At 38.7% G+C, this 16,439-nt stretch overlaps 1 protein-coding gene across 1 annotated transcript in view; it reads left to right on the forward strand.

Annotated features, from left to right (window-relative positions):
• The window catches only part of TTN (titin), a 241,668-nt gene that overhangs the window by 180,036 nt on the left and 45,193 nt on the right, over positions 1-16,439 (forward strand). Inside the window, 27 exon segments of the mRNA XM_026852428.1 lie at positions 23-325; positions 446-754; positions 838-1,119; positions 1,351-1,650; positions 1,798-2,091; positions 2,185-5,151; positions 5,251-5,571; positions 5,683-5,967; positions 6,177-6,476; positions 6,781-7,083; positions 8,151-8,426; positions 8,541-8,840; positions 8,931-9,233; positions 9,471-9,770; positions 9,890-10,177; positions 10,270-10,566; positions 10,661-10,963; positions 11,057-11,362; positions 12,146-12,433; positions 12,538-12,828; positions 12,919-13,206; positions 13,376-13,966; positions 14,081-14,185; positions 14,683-14,880; positions 14,969-15,265; positions 15,384-15,971; positions 16,055-16,357. Of these exon segments, the coding sequence (XP_026708229.1) occupies positions 23-325; positions 446-754; positions 838-1,119; positions 1,351-1,650; positions 1,798-2,091; positions 2,185-5,151; positions 5,251-5,571; positions 5,683-5,967; positions 6,177-6,476; positions 6,781-7,083; positions 8,151-8,426; positions 8,541-8,840; positions 8,931-9,233; positions 9,471-9,770; positions 9,890-10,177; positions 10,270-10,566; positions 10,661-10,963; positions 11,057-11,362; positions 12,146-12,433; positions 12,538-12,828; positions 12,919-13,206; positions 13,376-13,966; positions 14,081-14,185; positions 14,683-14,880; positions 14,969-15,265; positions 15,384-15,971; positions 16,055-16,357 (10,986 nt within the window).

The raw sequence follows: 16,439 nt of genomic DNA on the forward strand, positions 1-16,439 counted from the left end.
CCCCCCCCCCCCCCCCCACAAGGTGTTCCTGATGCACCTGAGCAACCAATCATTAAGGATGTTACCAAAAACTCTGCAGTAGTGGTTTGGAACAAACCATATGATGGAGGCAAGCCAATAACAAATTATATTGTAGAAAAGAAAGAAACAATGGCTACAAGATGGGTCAAAGTTACCAAGGACCCGATTTTCCCAAGTACTCAGTTCAAAGTACCTGACCTCCTTGAAGGCTGTCAATATGAATTCCGTGTTTCAGCAGAAAATGAAATTGGTGTTGGTGATCCTAGTCCACCATCAAAGCCAATTTTTGCCAGAGACCCAATTGGTAAAGTATTAAAATTAATTTCTCATTTAAATTTTAACGCACTCCATTTCAGTTAGAAAATAATTTTAATAATTTCCCCACCCCCACCCCCATTTCTTTCTTCTCTTGCTTTTTAAACAGCAAAACCAAGTCCACCTGTTAATCCAGAAGCAGTAGATAAAACTAAAAATTCAGTTGATTTATCTTGGCAACCACCACGCCATGATGGTAATGGCAAGATAATTGGCTATCTTGTTGAGTATCAGAAAGTTGGAGATGAAGAATGGAAAAAGGCCAATCTTACAGCAGATTCTTGTCCTGAAACAAAATACAAAGTCACTGGCCTGACTGAGGGTTTGACCTATAAGTTCAGGGTCAAGGCAGTGAATGCAGCAGGTGAATCTGAACCAGCCTATGTTCCTGATCCAGTGGAAGTAAAGGACAGACTTGGTAAGTGTAATAAAATCAGAGAAGTTTACCTAAGAAGAATTTTTTTCCCCTCATTTTCTAAAAACGTATAATTTTGATTCCAGAACCTCCTGAGCTGATACTTGATGCTAATATGGCCCGAGAACAGCATGTAAAGGCTGGAGATACCCTGAGACTTAGTGCTGTTATTAAAGGTGTTCCATTCCCAAAAGTCTCTTGGAAGAAAGAAGATCATGAGGTTTCACCCAAAGCTGATATTGAGGTTACAGGAGTTGGCAGTAAGCTTGAAATTCGTAACACTGTCCATGAAGATGGTGGAATTTACTCTCTGACCGTTGAAAATCCAGCTGGTTCAAAGACTGTTTCAGTAAAAGTTGTGGTCTTAGGTAAAATTTTTTATTTTCTTTTTATACTGCATGGTTTTAATTTATAATTAGAGATTAAGTAATAAAGGAATGTCTGGAAAATATCATTAAACTGAGTTCTAATAAATACACAGTAGAAAAAGGACTAAAGTTTCCACAAAATATATGCATTTCTCTTGAAATTTACTAAGTCTTGTAAAAAAATGCTTTGGTTATCAAATAGTTAACAGATTCAATTTTTGTCAATATTAGATAAGCCCGGTCCACCCAGAAATCTGCAAGTCAGTGAAGTTAGAAGCGATTCTTGCTATCTCACTTGGATGGAACCAGAAGATGATGGTGGCTCTGTCATTACCAACTACGTGGTGGAAAGGAGAGATGTAGCTTCTGCGCAGTGGGTAGCCATCTCATCAACCTCCAAGAAACGCAGTCACATGGCTAAATATCTGATTGAAGGCACTCAGTATCTCTTCCGAGTTGCAGCTGAGAATCAGTTTGGTAGAGGTCCATATGTGGAAACACTCAAGCCTATTAAAGCTGTAGATCCACTGCGTAAGTGTTTTTCAGTTATATGATTTGTTTTGTTTATGTTGTTCTTGTTAATTTTTGAGATTATTTTGTTGGTACTAGTGTGAACATGGTACACTGCTACCATAGACTGGTCATGCTAGTAACCATTTTGATTTTGTATTTTAAAAGATCCTCCAGGGCCACCAAAGAATCTGCATCATGTAGATGTTGACAAGACTGAAGTTTCCCTTGTTTGGAATCGACCAGATCGTGATGGTGGTGCTGAGATAACTGGATATTTGGTGGAATATCAAGAAGATGGTGCAGATGAGTGGACAAAGTTCCAGACTGTCCCTATGCTAGACTGTGTTGTTACAGGCCTACAAAAAGGAAAAATATACAAATTCCGTGTGAAAGCTCAGAATATCGTTGGTCTTAGCCTTCCAGATACAACTATACCCATAGAGTGCCAAGAAAAACTAGGTAATTTTTCAGTTTTTCATGTTTCACTGATTCTTCCTCTCTTTCTTTAAACATTTCCTATGAAAAGGTAATTTTATTTTCCTCTAATTTCAGTACCTCCATCCGTGGAACTAGATGTGAAGTTAATTGAAGGTCTTGTTGTTAAAGCTGGCACCACAGTAAGACTTCCTGCGATTATGAGAGGTGTGCCAGTTCCCACTGCAAAATGGGCTACTGATGGCATTGAAATAAAATCAGATGGCAGACACAAGATTGATACTGACAATTTTTCAACTGTACTTACCATCAAAGACTGTGTAAGAAAAGATACAGGAGAATATCTACTCACAGTATCTAATGCAGCTGGCAGCAAAACTGTTGCTCTACATCTTACAGTTTTGGATGTTCCTGGCCCACCAACTGGTCCTATTAATATTCTTGAAGTAACACCAGAACATATGGTTATTTCTTGGCGTCCTCCTAAAGATGATGGTGGGAGTCCAATAATAAATTATATTGTTGAGAAGCGTCAATCAAAGAAAGAAACTTGGGGGGTGGTTAGCTCTGGAACAAGTCACACAAAAATTAAGATTCCACGACTGCAGAAAGGCTATGAATATATTTTCCGCGTTCGGGCAGAAAATAAAATAGGCATTGGTGCACCCCTTGATTCAGAACCAACAATTGCAAAACATATGTTTGATCCACCATCCCCACCTGGTAAACCAACTGTTTATGATATTACAGAAAATGCTGCAACAGTGTCTTGGACTCTGCCAAAATCTGATGGTGGAACTCCAATAACTGGTTATATACTTGAACGTCGGGAAGCATCTGGTAAATGGGTGCGTGTCAATAAGACACCAATACTTGATATGAAATACAGAGTCACTGGTCTTTTTGAAGGCAACACATATGAATTCAGAGTTTTTGCAGAAAACATGGTGGGCTTAAGCAAACCATCTCCAAGCTCTGATCCAATAAAAGCATCACGTCCTATCACTCCTCCTGGACCACCGATAAATCCAAAATTAAAAGACAAAACCAAAGAAACAGCTGATCTTGTGTGGACAAAGCCCCTCAAAGATGGTGGCAGCCCAATTCTGGGATATATTGTGGAATGTCAGAAAACTGGAACTACGCAGTGGAATAGGATTAATAAGGATGAACTCATTAGACAGTGTGCTTTCAGAGTGCCTGGGTTAATAGAAGGAAATGAATATAAATTCCGTATAAAAGCTGTCAACATTGTGGGAGAGGGAGAACCAAGAGAACTGGCAGAAACTGTACTTGCAAAGGATATTCTTTCTCCTCCAGAAGTAAGCCTAGATGTGACCTGTCGAGACTTAATTACTGTCCGAGTAGGCCAAACAATCCGTATTACTGGTAAAGTAAAAGGCAGGCCAGATCCTGACATTACATGGTCTAAAGATGGCAAAGTACTAGTCCAAGAAAAGCGTGTTGAAATAGTCCATGATCTACCTAATATTGAACTTCAAGTGAAAGAAGCCAAAAGATCTGATCATGGCAAATATATAATAGCAGCGAAGAACAGCTGTGGACATGCTCAAGCTTTTGCTGTTGTTAATGTACTTGACAGACCTGGACCATGTCAGAACCTGAAAATAAGTTATGTCACCAAAGATTCTTGTATGATCGCTTGGGAGAGTCCAGTGGATAATGGTGGCTCTGAAATTACAAATTACATAGTTGAGTACCGTCAACCAAACCAGAGAGGATGGTCAATTGTCTCTTCTGATATCACTAAACGATTAGTAAAGGCAAACCTTATAGAGAACCGTGAGTACTTCTTCAGAGTTTGTGCAGAAAACAAAATAGGTCCAGGTCCTTGCATTGAGACCAAGACGCCCATCCTTGCCATTAATCCTATTGACAAGCCTGGAGAGCCAGAAAATCTTCACATTGCAGAGAAAGGAAAGACATTTGTGTATCTGAAATGGAGAAGGCCAGATTATGATGGTGGAAGTCCCAATTTAAGTTATCATGTTGAGAGAAAATTGAAAGATTCAGATGAATGGGAAAGGGTTCACAAAGGCAGCATTAAAGAAACACACTACATGGTAGATAAATGTGTTGAAAATAAGATTTACCAATTCCGAGTTCAAACCAAGAATGAGGCAGGTGAAAGTGACTGGGTAAGAACAGCTGAAGTTGTTGTGAAGGAAGATCTGCAGAAACCAGTGCTAGACTTGAAGTTAAGTGGGGTGCTGACTGTGAAGGCAGGTGACACAATTAGAATTGAGGCTGGAGTCAGAGGAAAACCACAGCCTGAAGTTGTATGGACAAAAGACAAAGATGCCACAGATCTAACCAGATCTCCAAGAGTCAGTATTGAAACAACTTCTGACACATCTAAGTTTGTTCTCACAAAATCAAGGCGCAGTGATGGTGGCAAATATGTGATCACTGCAACTAACACAGCTGGCAGTTTTGTAGCATATGCTACTGTTATTGTCTTGGATAAACCAGGCCCTGTAAGAAACTTAAAAGTCACTGACATTTCAAGTGATAGATGTACTGTTACTTGGGAGCCTCCAGAAGATGATGGTGGTTGTGAAATACAGAACTACATCCTGGAAAAATGTGAAAGCAAGCGTATGGTTTGGTCTACATACTCTTCCTCTGTCCTAACAAACTATGCAAATGTGACACGCCTCATTGAAGGTAATGAATATATATTCAGAGTTCGTGCAGAGAATAAAATGGGCACCGGTCCACCAACAGAAACACACCCAATTATTGCAAAAACAAAATACGATAGACCTGGACGCCCTGACCCTCCAGACGTCACAAGGGTTAGCAAAGAAGAGATGACTGTAGTTTGGAATCCGCCAGAATACGATGGTGGCAAATCAATTACAGGATACATTTTAGAGAAGAAAGAGAAACGATCACTAAGATGGGTTCCTGTTACTAAGACTCCAATCCCAGAGAGACGCAAGAAGGTTACTAATCTCATCCCTGGTCATGAATATCAGTTCCGCGTCAGTGCTGAAAATGAAGTTGGACTTGGAGAACCAAGCTTGCCATCAAGACCTGTAGTAGCAAAAGACCCAATAGGTATCGTACCACTGTATTCTGTATTTTGTTTTAACATTAATATAACTTATTGCTACATTGCACAACTATGTTTTTGTTTGTAATTTTATTGTCTTTCAGAACCACCTGGTCCTCCCACAAACTTGAGAGTGGTTGATAGCACAAAGAGTTCCATAACTCTCGGCTGGGGAAAACCAGTGTATGATGGTGGTGCTCCAATTATTGGATATGTTGTGGAAATTAGACCAAAAGTTGAGGGTGCTGATCCTGAAGCAGGATGGAAACGATGCAATGTTGCTGCCCAACTTATTCATACAGAATTTACAGCCACCAGCCTGGATGAGAACCAGTTATATGAGTTCAGAGTTTCTGCCCAAAACCAGGTTGGCCTTGGCCGACCAGCTGAACTGAAAGAAGCTGTGTCTCCCAAAGAAATACTTGGTGAGTTTTCCCATCCTCTTTATGAGTATTTACATACAGACTATTTGCTCTGATTTTATATTATTCCATGTGCTAAACTTTGCATTTCATTACTTTAATTTTGTCTTTCAGAACCTCCTGAGATTGAGTTGGATGCAAGCATGCGAAAGTTAGTCACAGTCAGGGCAGGCTGTCCTATTAGACTTTTTGCCATTGTTAGGGGTCGTCCAGCACCAAAAGTCACCTGGAGGAGAATGGGTATTGATAATGTTATCAGGAAAGGACAAGTTGATCTAGTTGACACTATGGCCTTCTGTGTCATTCCCAATTCAACACGTGATGACTCAGGCAAATATTCATTAACACTTGTTAATGCAGCCGGAGAAAAGGCTGTGTTTGTGAACGTCAGAGTCCTGGGTAAGTAATGAGAGAAATACCTCTAGACAGTTTTTTTAACTGTATTGCATGTTCATTGTAGGAATTTTTATGACTCCCAGGTGCTACACTTTTTGCGCACAACTGCATCAGCTAATACAAACCCCCCTTGCATTAGGAAGATGTTAGCCCCTTTTAATTTTAACTTATTAAAGAAGAAAAGACTAGCATAAATTGAAATTTCTTTATAGATACTCCTGGACCTGTGGTGGACTTCAAGGCTTCAGATGTCACCAAGATGTCATGCCATCTTTCATGGGCACCTCCAGAGAATGATGGTGGTAGCCCAGTGACTCATTACATCCTGCAGAAACGTGAGGCTGACAGGAAGACTTGGGGAACAGTCACTGCAGAACTAAAGAAAACTAGTTTCCAGATAGCTAACCTTGTACCTGGAAATGAATATTTCTTTAGAGTAATAGCAGTAAATGAATATGGGTCTGGTGTTCCGAGTGACATACCAAAACCGGTTCTAGCAACAGATCCTCTAAGTAAGTATGCCTTTATGCACATTTTAAGTTTTTTCTCTTATTTTAATAAGATTTTTCATTTTTTGAAACTTGAACTTTCTCAATTGGACAATTCTATGAAGTCAATGATAAACATAAATATTTCTGTCGTTCTCTTTCAAGGAATACAATCTGTGAATATAGTACCTTTGCAAAGATTTTGCTCTTTTCTGTATTTTTCTTGTTGAGTTAGCATGGATAGCATCCAATAATTCAACAAGTATTCAGCAGTCAGAAAATCTCAAAAATTCAATGTTTAATGTGTTTTGATTTTTTCCCCTGAAAGGTGAACCTGATCCACCGAGGAAACTTGAAGTTACTGAAATTACAAAGAATAGTGCTACCTTAGGCTGGCTGCCACCACTGCGTGATGGAGGCTCTAAAGTTGATGGCTACATTGTTAGCTACAGAGAAGATGACCAACCAGCGGATCGCTGGACAGAATATTCAGTTGTTAAAGATCTCTCCATTGTAGTAGCTGGTCTGAAAGAGGGAAAGAAGTACAAGTTTAGAGTGGCAGCTAGAAATGCCGTAGGAGTAAGTTTGCCAAGAGAAACTGAAGGAGTATTTGAAATTAAAGAACAACTCAGTAAGTAACAATTTAAATACTACCTATATTGCTACATTCTTCTTTAATAATTCAATGAGCAAGAATTCTAGTTCTTTGAGTGAAGGCAAGAAGGACATATGCTTTATGGAAGATTATGGTTAACTGTATTGAATATTTTGACCATTAATTCAGAAATATTAAAGTTCTCTGCTATTTTATGGTTTCAATTGAAACCATATTTGGAACTAAGGAGAAATAATAAATACACTCAATGAACTTAAAATGAAAGAGAAAAAGGGTCTGAGTGGTAGGTTGACAGATAAATGGGGCCAAAAGTGGGAGCTGTTTTAAGATAAGAGAAAACAAGTTGTTTATAATGTAGAGTTTGTTGAGAATGGAAAGCAAAAGTCAGGGAGGACAGGTTGGCCTATTAAAGGTGTTAGGGTCCCTGAGGCACAGGAAGATGTAGGAGTAAGGGGCAGATGAGAAGAATCTTCATTTGTGACATGGGAAGAGGAAGAGAGAAGTAGAGGAGCAAAAGGGAAGGAAAACTAGCCAATGGCAGGAAGTACAGAAATCATACTGCCGTGTTCCTTTTGGAAGAAATTGGAAAGATTTTGTGCAAATGAAGAAGTAGGAGAAAAGGCTCTACTTGAAGAATAGTTCAAGTGTATAAAAACTTTGACTGTGGAAATGGATTTATTTCAGTGAGAACATCAGTCTTTCTTTACTCTCCTTCATGTTTGTCTTGTAGAAAGACAGCAATAAGTGATCAACAAGTTCCAGATATAAAGAGAAATTATATGTCATGCATTAACAGTGCACAGGCCTCTACATAAATATTTGAGAAGGCAATCCAAATTCAAAAATAGTCTCTTATAACTTGTACAAGAATGTAAAAATAAGACTGGAACATTAATTGCCTCCTGCAGAATCTCTAGTTGTCCATAAGTGGAACCTAAATTAAAAATTATCAAGTCGTTCTTACGGGTGATTCCACTTGAGAGAGAAGCAGAGAACTTTCACATGAAAAAATAAGAAAAAATAAATTAATGTCACAGAATTTGAATTTATATATGTGTGTGGTTTGGTTTTTTTTTTTTCAGTCCCGCCTAAGATTCTGATGCCTGATCACGTTCACATTAAAGCTGGAAAGAAACTGAGAATTGAAGCTCATGTATATGGGAAGCCTCAGCCAGTCTGTAAATGGTTGAAAGGAGATCAAGATGTACTTACATCCAGTCGTCTTGCTGTGCATAAAGCAGAAAAGTCTTCTGTTCTTATCATTAAGGATGTGACTAGAAAAGATTCTGATTTTTACACTCTTACTGCAGAAAATAGCTCTGGTACTGATAGTCAGAAAATCAGAGTGATAGTCATGGGTATGTTCCATTTGATTATCTTTAAACACAATTTTATACAAAACTACTTTCAGTATATCCCAGTAGTTAACATTTTCTCTCATCCCTTTTTTCTTAATATACTTTTTTGTGCAGATAAACCAGGTCCACCACAGCCTCCATTTGATATTTCTGAAATAGATGCTGATGCTTGCAGTCTTGCATGGCATATACCTCTTGAAGATGGTGGCAGTAACATTACAAACTATGTAGTAGAGAAATGTGATGTAAGTCGAGGAGACTGGGTCACAGCTTTAGCTTCTGTCACAAAGACAAGCTGCAGAATTGGAAAACTGATTCCTGGAGAAGAGTATATGTTCCGTGTTCGTGCTGAAAATCGTTTTGGGATTTCTGAGCCACTTACTTCTGGCAAGATGATTCCAAGATTCCCATTTGGTATGTCAGTTTTTGATAGCAGCATTTCTCTTGTTAGTCCTCCTAGTAAGAAAGCATGTAATTGATATCCTTCTTTGTATTTCTTTCTAGATGTTCCTAGCGAACCAAAGAATGCACGTATTACCAAGGTCAATAAGGACTGCATTTTTGTTGCCTGGGATAGACCAGATAGTGATGGAGGCAGTCCAATCACTGGTTATCTCATTGAGCGCAAAGAAAGGAACAGTTTATTGTGGGTGAAAGCTAATGACACAGCTGTGCGCTCCACAGAATACCCTTGTGTGGGGCTCATCGAAGGTCTTGAGTATACTTTCAGAATTTATGCACTGAACAGAGCTGGAGCAAGTAAACCTAGTAAACCAACTGAGTTTGTCACAGCAAGAGCACCAGTTGGTAAGCCAAACATACCAATATTTTGCAACAGACTACTGGTTTTATGGTAATTTTCAATATATCTGCAACTCTATTATCTTCAGTTTGCCCTTAAGTTTAGATTTTCATGTTTGCTGTGATTGCACTGTGAGTGCACTGTGTGGGTATGTTGCAGACAGGATCCAGCACTATTAAAGCCATTTTTTATATGTTAGCTTTTTGGCAAACCAGACTATAACATGATCTTATTTGCCTTAGATCCCCCTGGGAAACCTGAAGTTATTGATGTCACTAAGAGTACCGTATCACTGGTATGGACAAGACCAAAGCATGATGGTGGTAGCAAACTTATTGGCTACTTTGTTGAAGCTTGCAAATTACCTGGTGATAAGTGGGTTCGGTGCAACACAACTCCACACCAAATACCTCTAGAAGAGTACACTGCTACTGATTTGGAAGAAAATGCTCAGTACCAGTTTAGAGCAATTGCCAAGACAGCAGTCAACATTAGCCGACCTTCAGAACCTTCCGATCCAGTGACCATTCATCCAGAAAATGGTAAGAAATGTAAAAGCATTTGAAAATTCTGGTCCGTGCATATTGAACTAGCACTCATGTGAAGAATGAGATGTTTATCTCTTGCTAGATTGGTTAACTCTTAGGGTCTTTCCTTTCAGTTCCGCCCAGAATAGAGTTGGATCTGTCTATGCAATCACAGCTTACAGTAAAAGCTGGAACTAATGTGCGTTTGGAGGCAAATGTATATGGCAAGCCAATGCCCACAATCAAATGGAAGAAAGAAGGAGAAGTTTTAAAGCCTTCTGAAGGTGTTAAGATAACCACTAAGAGAAATCTTGCTACAGTTGAATTGTTCAGTGTTAACAGGAAGCAAACAGGAGACTACACTATTACTGCTGAAAATGCAAGTGGATCAAAGTCAGCAACCATTAAGCTTAAAGTACTTGGTAAGCTAAACACTGTCTGTTAATAAATACATTTATAGTTAAATGATATAACAAAAGATACAGCTTTAATCATTTAATGTTAATTTTTCCAGATAAGCCTGGTCCACCGGCCTCCGTTAAAATCAAAAATATATATGCAGATCGTGCAATGCTTTCTTGGGAGCCTCCTCTGGAAGACGGAGGCTCAGAAATTACTAACTACATTGTAGACAAGCGTGAAACGAGCAGACCAAACTGGGCCCAAGTCAGTGCCAATGTACCCATTACAAGCTGCACAGTGGAGAAACTAATAGAAGGACATGAGTATCAGTTCCGCATATGTGCTGAAAACAAATATGGAGTTGGAGATCCTATCTTCACTGAACCAGCAGTTGCTAAGAATCCATATGGTAAATGCTTTGTGGGATAACTTCATTAGTCACTGGGTGGGTTTTTTGTGTACATTTAGGAATATGAACATAATTTTCAAATAAATTTTCACAGATGTACCTGGACCTTGTGATCCACCAATAATTAGCAACGTAACGAAAGACTTTATGACTGTTAGCTGGAAGCCACCAGCTAGTGACGGTGGATCCCCAATAACTGGTTACATACTTGAGAAGCGTGAAACTAAGGCTCTTAACTGGACAAAAGTAAACAGAAAGCCTGTCATTGAAAGAACTGTTAAGGCTACTGGACTCCAAGAAGGAACAGAATATGAGTTCCGGGTGATAGCGTTGAATAAGGCTGGACCTGGCAAGCCTAGCGCACCATCTAAAGCAGTGTATGCTCGTGATCCTCAATGTAAGCTAAAAGTCTTAAATATTTTCCAATGTTAATTCCAAATACTTTTGTACAGCATTTGGTATAATAACTTCATGTTATTTCAATTCTCAGATCCTCCTGGCCCACCTGCTTTCCCGAAAGTGGTTGATACGACTCGTAATTCGATAAGCCTGTCATGGAGCAAACCAGCATATGATGGAGGAAGCCCTATTATTGGTTATCTAGTGGAAGCAAAAAGGGCTGACACAGACAACTGGGTCAGATGCAACCTACCCAAGAACTTACAGGCTACACGATTTGTAGTAACAGGGCTGATGGAAGATACAGAGTACCAGTTCCGCATTTATGCTGTCAATAAGATTGGATACAGTGATCCAAGTGATGTTCCTGATAAACACACTGCCAAAGACATTTTAAGTATGTTCACTGAAAACAAATTACCTTGTTGATTTTTGTTTTAATTCATGGGATGGGTTCTAAAAGCAAGGTTTGTCACAGACAGCAGAAGCAGATTAATTCAGAATGTGTCAATTCTCAAAAAAACGTAGTCTAAAGTTCTTATCTGGAAGAGAATAGGGCAGTTAGGAACTGAGTAGAATCTGACTGGTGTCTGCTTTTTTTCTTTGTATGCTACTCTTCTGCCTCCTATTTTGGGTCTTTTTTTTTTTTCTCTAATCCCAAAATGAGACTTTTTAGATCTCTCTCCTATTCTTAAATCTTCCAGTCTTCTTTTTGTCTTCTGTGTAATTTGAAGCCAAGAATACTATTCTAATCATCTATGCAGCACACTATTTAATTGTATTATTCCTTAAGAGCCATGCTGGCTTCTGTATGCATTTTGCTGTATGTACAAAAGCTTTGCTTCACAGAACTGTCTTTGTTCAAAGTAAGCAGTACAGTCCAGAAGAATTTGAAACTCCTTTGAATTCTAGAGGAACTAGGAGACTTCTTCTAGATGATAAATAGTGTAAATAATAGAAAAGGCATTAAAAAAATAGTTTAATCAGTGCAAAAAAAAAATGCCAAGTTTGCAAATTACCTTGGAATGGGAGGACAGTAAGTCACTAACATCATCACAGGTATAAGAACAAGTTGGTTAATCTAGCGAAATTCTAGTACAGAAGGAATTTTTGTCACAGCAACTTTAGTGATAGTATTAAAGATGATGTTTTAATTGTATGTTTTTTGTTAAACACACAGTTCCTCCTGAAGGAGAACTTGATGCAGAACTAAGAAAAGTCCTTGTGTTGCGTGCTGGAGTCACAATGAGACTTTATGTGCCAGTAAGAGGACGTCCACCTCCAAAGATTACATGGTCTAAAGTGGGTGCCAACCTAAGAGATAGACAAGGATTAGACATCAAGTCAACTGATTTTGATACCTTCCTGCGTTGTGAAAATGTAAACAAATATGATGCTGGAAAATATGTCCTCAGTCTGGAGAACAGCTGTGGCAAAAAGGCATACACCATTGTTGTAAAAGTACTTGGTAAGTGTCAGGATTTCCTCCATTATAATATATTTGTTAACTTTTTAACTAATTTTTTATATTCGGTTTACTAAATCAAATGTGGGGTGGTTGTTTTTATCTAGATACCCCAGGCCCTCCAATTAACCTGATTGTAAAGGAAGCATCTAAGGATTCCGCCTTCATTACATGGGAACCTCCGCTAATAGATGGTGGCAGTCCAATCACAAATTATGTCGTTGAAAAACGTGATGCAGAAAGAAAGTCATGGTCCACAGTAACAACAGAATGTCCAAAGACAAGCTTCAGGGTAACTAACTTAGAAGAAGGCAAATCTTACTTCTTCAGGGTTTTTGCTGAAAATGAATATGGTATTGGTGACCCCTGTGAAACTCGTGATGCTGTTAAAGCTTCTGGTAAGAAAAATTAATCCATTTTGCCTATTTTGGTATTCAAATCATTTTTATTTTTAGCTTGAATGGACACTTACTATGCTTTTCTTCTAGAAACACCTGGGCCAGTTGTGGATTTAAAAGCTTCAGCTGTAACAAAATCATCATGCAATTTAGTGTGGAAAAAACCTATCAGTGATGGTGGAAGCCGTATTTTTGCATATGTTGTCGAGGTCCTGATTGGTGAAGATAATTGGCAAGAAGTCATGCGGGCAAAGAACCTCCATTTTTCGATGAGAGACCTAAAAGAAGGACAAGAATATACTTTCAGAGTGAGAGCCCAGAATGATGCTGGATATGGAACTCCAACAGAGCTCACAATTGTGGCAAGAGATGATGTTGGTAAGAAATATGATCATTAATTCATTGCTTCACTTACCTAAATTACATTTATTTAATGCTTACTGTCATTACTCTGCATACATACAAATCAGATGCCTTTAATACAGCATCTCAGTTTTACCACAGAGTTTATGCATAGTTGAATAATTGGTTTCTTTTATTTTTACAGTGGCACCTGATCTTGATTTAAGAGATCTACCTGATTTGTGCTATATAGCTAAAGAGGGTAGCAATTTCCGTCTTAAAATCCCAATTAAAGGCAAGCCTGTCCCAACTGTAACTTGGAAGAAAGATGAAGACCAGGCACTTGCTGAGAGTGGAAGAGTTGCATTTGATTCTACAGCAGTTAACACCACACTTGTAGTACATGACTGCCAGAAAGCTGATGCTGGAAAGTACACAATAACTCTGAAGAATGTTGCTGGCAGCAAGGAAGGCACTATTTCTGTGAAAGTTGTTGGCAAACCTGGCATACCAACAGGTCCCGTGAAATTTGAAGAAGTCACAGCTGATGCTATAACCTTAAAGTGGGGCCCTCCAAAAGATGATGGTGGTTCAGAAATCACTAACTATGTCCTAGAGAAGAGAGATAATGTCAACAATAAGTGGGTGACTTGTGCCTCTGCAGTCCAGAAAACCATGTTTAGAGTTACAAGGCTTCATGAAGGAAATGAATATACATTCAGGATCAGGGCTGAAAATAAATATGGAGTAGGTGAAGGTCTTAAATCTGACCCTGTCATTGCAAAACATCCATTTGGTAAGTATCCATTATATTTTTCAAAACTGAAAAAAAAAAAACAAAAAACCAAAAAACCAAACATTAGGAGTTATATTTATTTTTAATGTTACTGCATTTTTTTATACTGTGTAGATGTGCCAGATGCTCCTCCACCTCCCAACATTGTTGATGTTCGGCATGAATCTGTAGCTTTAACTTGGACTGATCCCAAAAGAACTGGAGGCTCACCAATCACAGGTATATCCCCTAAATCCTCCCTAGTATTTCAGTTATTAGTAGCTCTTTTTCTCTGTCAAAAAGTAATATAAACCTATCAGGCGTTCATGCTTTAAATTGAGTGATTGATTGGTTGATTGTTTTCAGAGATTTACATGCTACTCTTTCTCTGTGATAAACTTTTTTTTTTAAATCTAACTTAAAAGTTGGGAAGAGACTGACTGAGAAACAATATTTTTCACGCAACCAAAACATCTAAAGAAAGAAAACCAAACTCCCCTATGTTACGTTACTTGGGTCTATAAAATTAGCAATTTGCATTGACAAACATCTCATTATTGCAATTACATACACCTGTAATGTATGTCCACATCCATTTCTTAATCTGTTTTTCAGTGTTTGTCTTGCACAGTGCCTATGTGGCATGCCATACAGGCAGTATGATGTTTCACAATGCTATGAGAAATGAAGATTTCTAGAAAATCGCTCATATTTTCATCTCACTGTTTATCTTCTAGGTTATCACATTGAAGTCAAAGAAAGAAATAGTCTTCTGTGGAAGAGAGCAAATAAAACACCAATAAGAATGAAAGATTTCAGAGTGACAGGGTTAACTGAAGGTCTGGAATATGAATTCAGAGTAATGGCAATCAATATGGCTGGAGTAGGTAAACCAAGTCTGCCATCTGAACCGGTTGTGGCACTTGATCCTATTGGTAAGTCATCAGGAGAATAAAAAGGACAGTTCTGAAGTTTGAAATAACTTTTGTTTGACCACTATTTATTTATTAATTTTTCTCCTAGATCCCCCTGGGAAACCCGAAGTTATCAATGTAACTAGGAACTCAGTAACACTCATTTGGACAGAACCAAAATATGATGGTGGACATAAGTTGATTGGCTATATTGTTGAAAAGCGTGATTTACCCTCAAAGACTTGGACAAAAGCTAATCATGTGAATGTTCCAGACTGTGCATTTACTGTAACTGACCTCACTGAAGGCTCCAAATATGAGTTCAGAATTAGAGCAAAGAACACTGCTGGAGCTATCAGTCCTCCATCTGAATCCACAGGAACCATAATATGCAAGGATGAGTATGGTATGCAGGTGGCATTAAAAATGTACATTTAAAAAAAAATAATACCAAATCTTCTCCTTTTTTCCCCCTATGTTCTTGTTATAATAATCTGGTGGTGTGTGTGTGTTTGTTTTGACAGAGGCACCAAGCATTGTTATCGATCCTACTTTGAAGGAAGGTTTAACAGTTAAAGCAGGAGACACCATTACAGTATCTGCTATTAGTATCCGTGGCAAACCACCTCCAACTTCAGCATGGTCAAAAGCTGGAAAAGATTTTAGACCTTCAGAGCTTGTGCACATTGAAACGACACCAACTTCTTCTACTCTAACCGTTAAATACGCAGCCAGAAAAGATTCTGGAGAATACACAATCACTGCAACCAATCCTTTTGGCACTAAGCAGGAGAGCATACATGTAAAAGTTTTAGATGTTCCAGGACCTCCAGGGCCTATTGAGATCAGCAACGTTTCAGCAGAAAAAGCGACTCTTACGTGGTCGCCTCCTGCAGAAGATGGTGGATCACCAGTCAAATCATATGTTCTTGAAAAGAGAGAAACTAGCCGACTGCTCTGGACATTGATTGCTGAAAATATTGAAAGCTGTAGGCATGTTGTTAGCAAGCTCATTCAAGGAAATGAATATATTTTCCGTGTCTCAGCAGTAAATCAGTATGGCAAGGGTGAACCAGTACAATCAGAACCAGTTAAAATGGTGGATAGATTTGGTACGTAGAACAAGCTAAGAGGTTCCAGTGTGTCTTGGAAGACTTGATTTTTGTTTTAACTATACTTTCTTCTTCCTTAACAGGTCCCCCAGGTCCTCCTGGAAAACCAGAAGTAACGAATGTGACTAAAAATACTGTCACAGTTACCTGGAAAAGGCCAGTAGATGATGGTGGAAGTGAAATCACAGGTTACTATGTGGAGCGAAGAGAAAAGAAAGGCTTAAGATGGGTCAGAGCAACAAAGAAACCAGTTTCAGATCTTAGATGCAAAGTAACTGGTCTCCTGGAAGGAAATGAATATGAATTTCGTGTCAGTGCAGAAAATAGAGCAGGAGTTGGACCACCAAGTGATGCTTCAAACTCAGTTGTATGCAAGGATGTTGCATGTTAGTATCACACCTTTTCTTTGTTGGGGATGGATAGGATGAGTGGGGAGCAAAGTTTAAGAGTGACTGCTTCTGTAATGTA

This window comes from Athene cunicularia (genome assembly GCF_003259725.1).
Source record: "Athene cunicularia isolate RWA chromosome 7 unlocalized genomic scaffold, athCun1 chr7_part1, whole genome shotgun sequence".
In the NCBI taxonomy this organism is placed as follows: domain Eukaryota; kingdom Metazoa; phylum Chordata; class Aves; order Strigiformes; family Strigidae; genus Athene; species Athene cunicularia.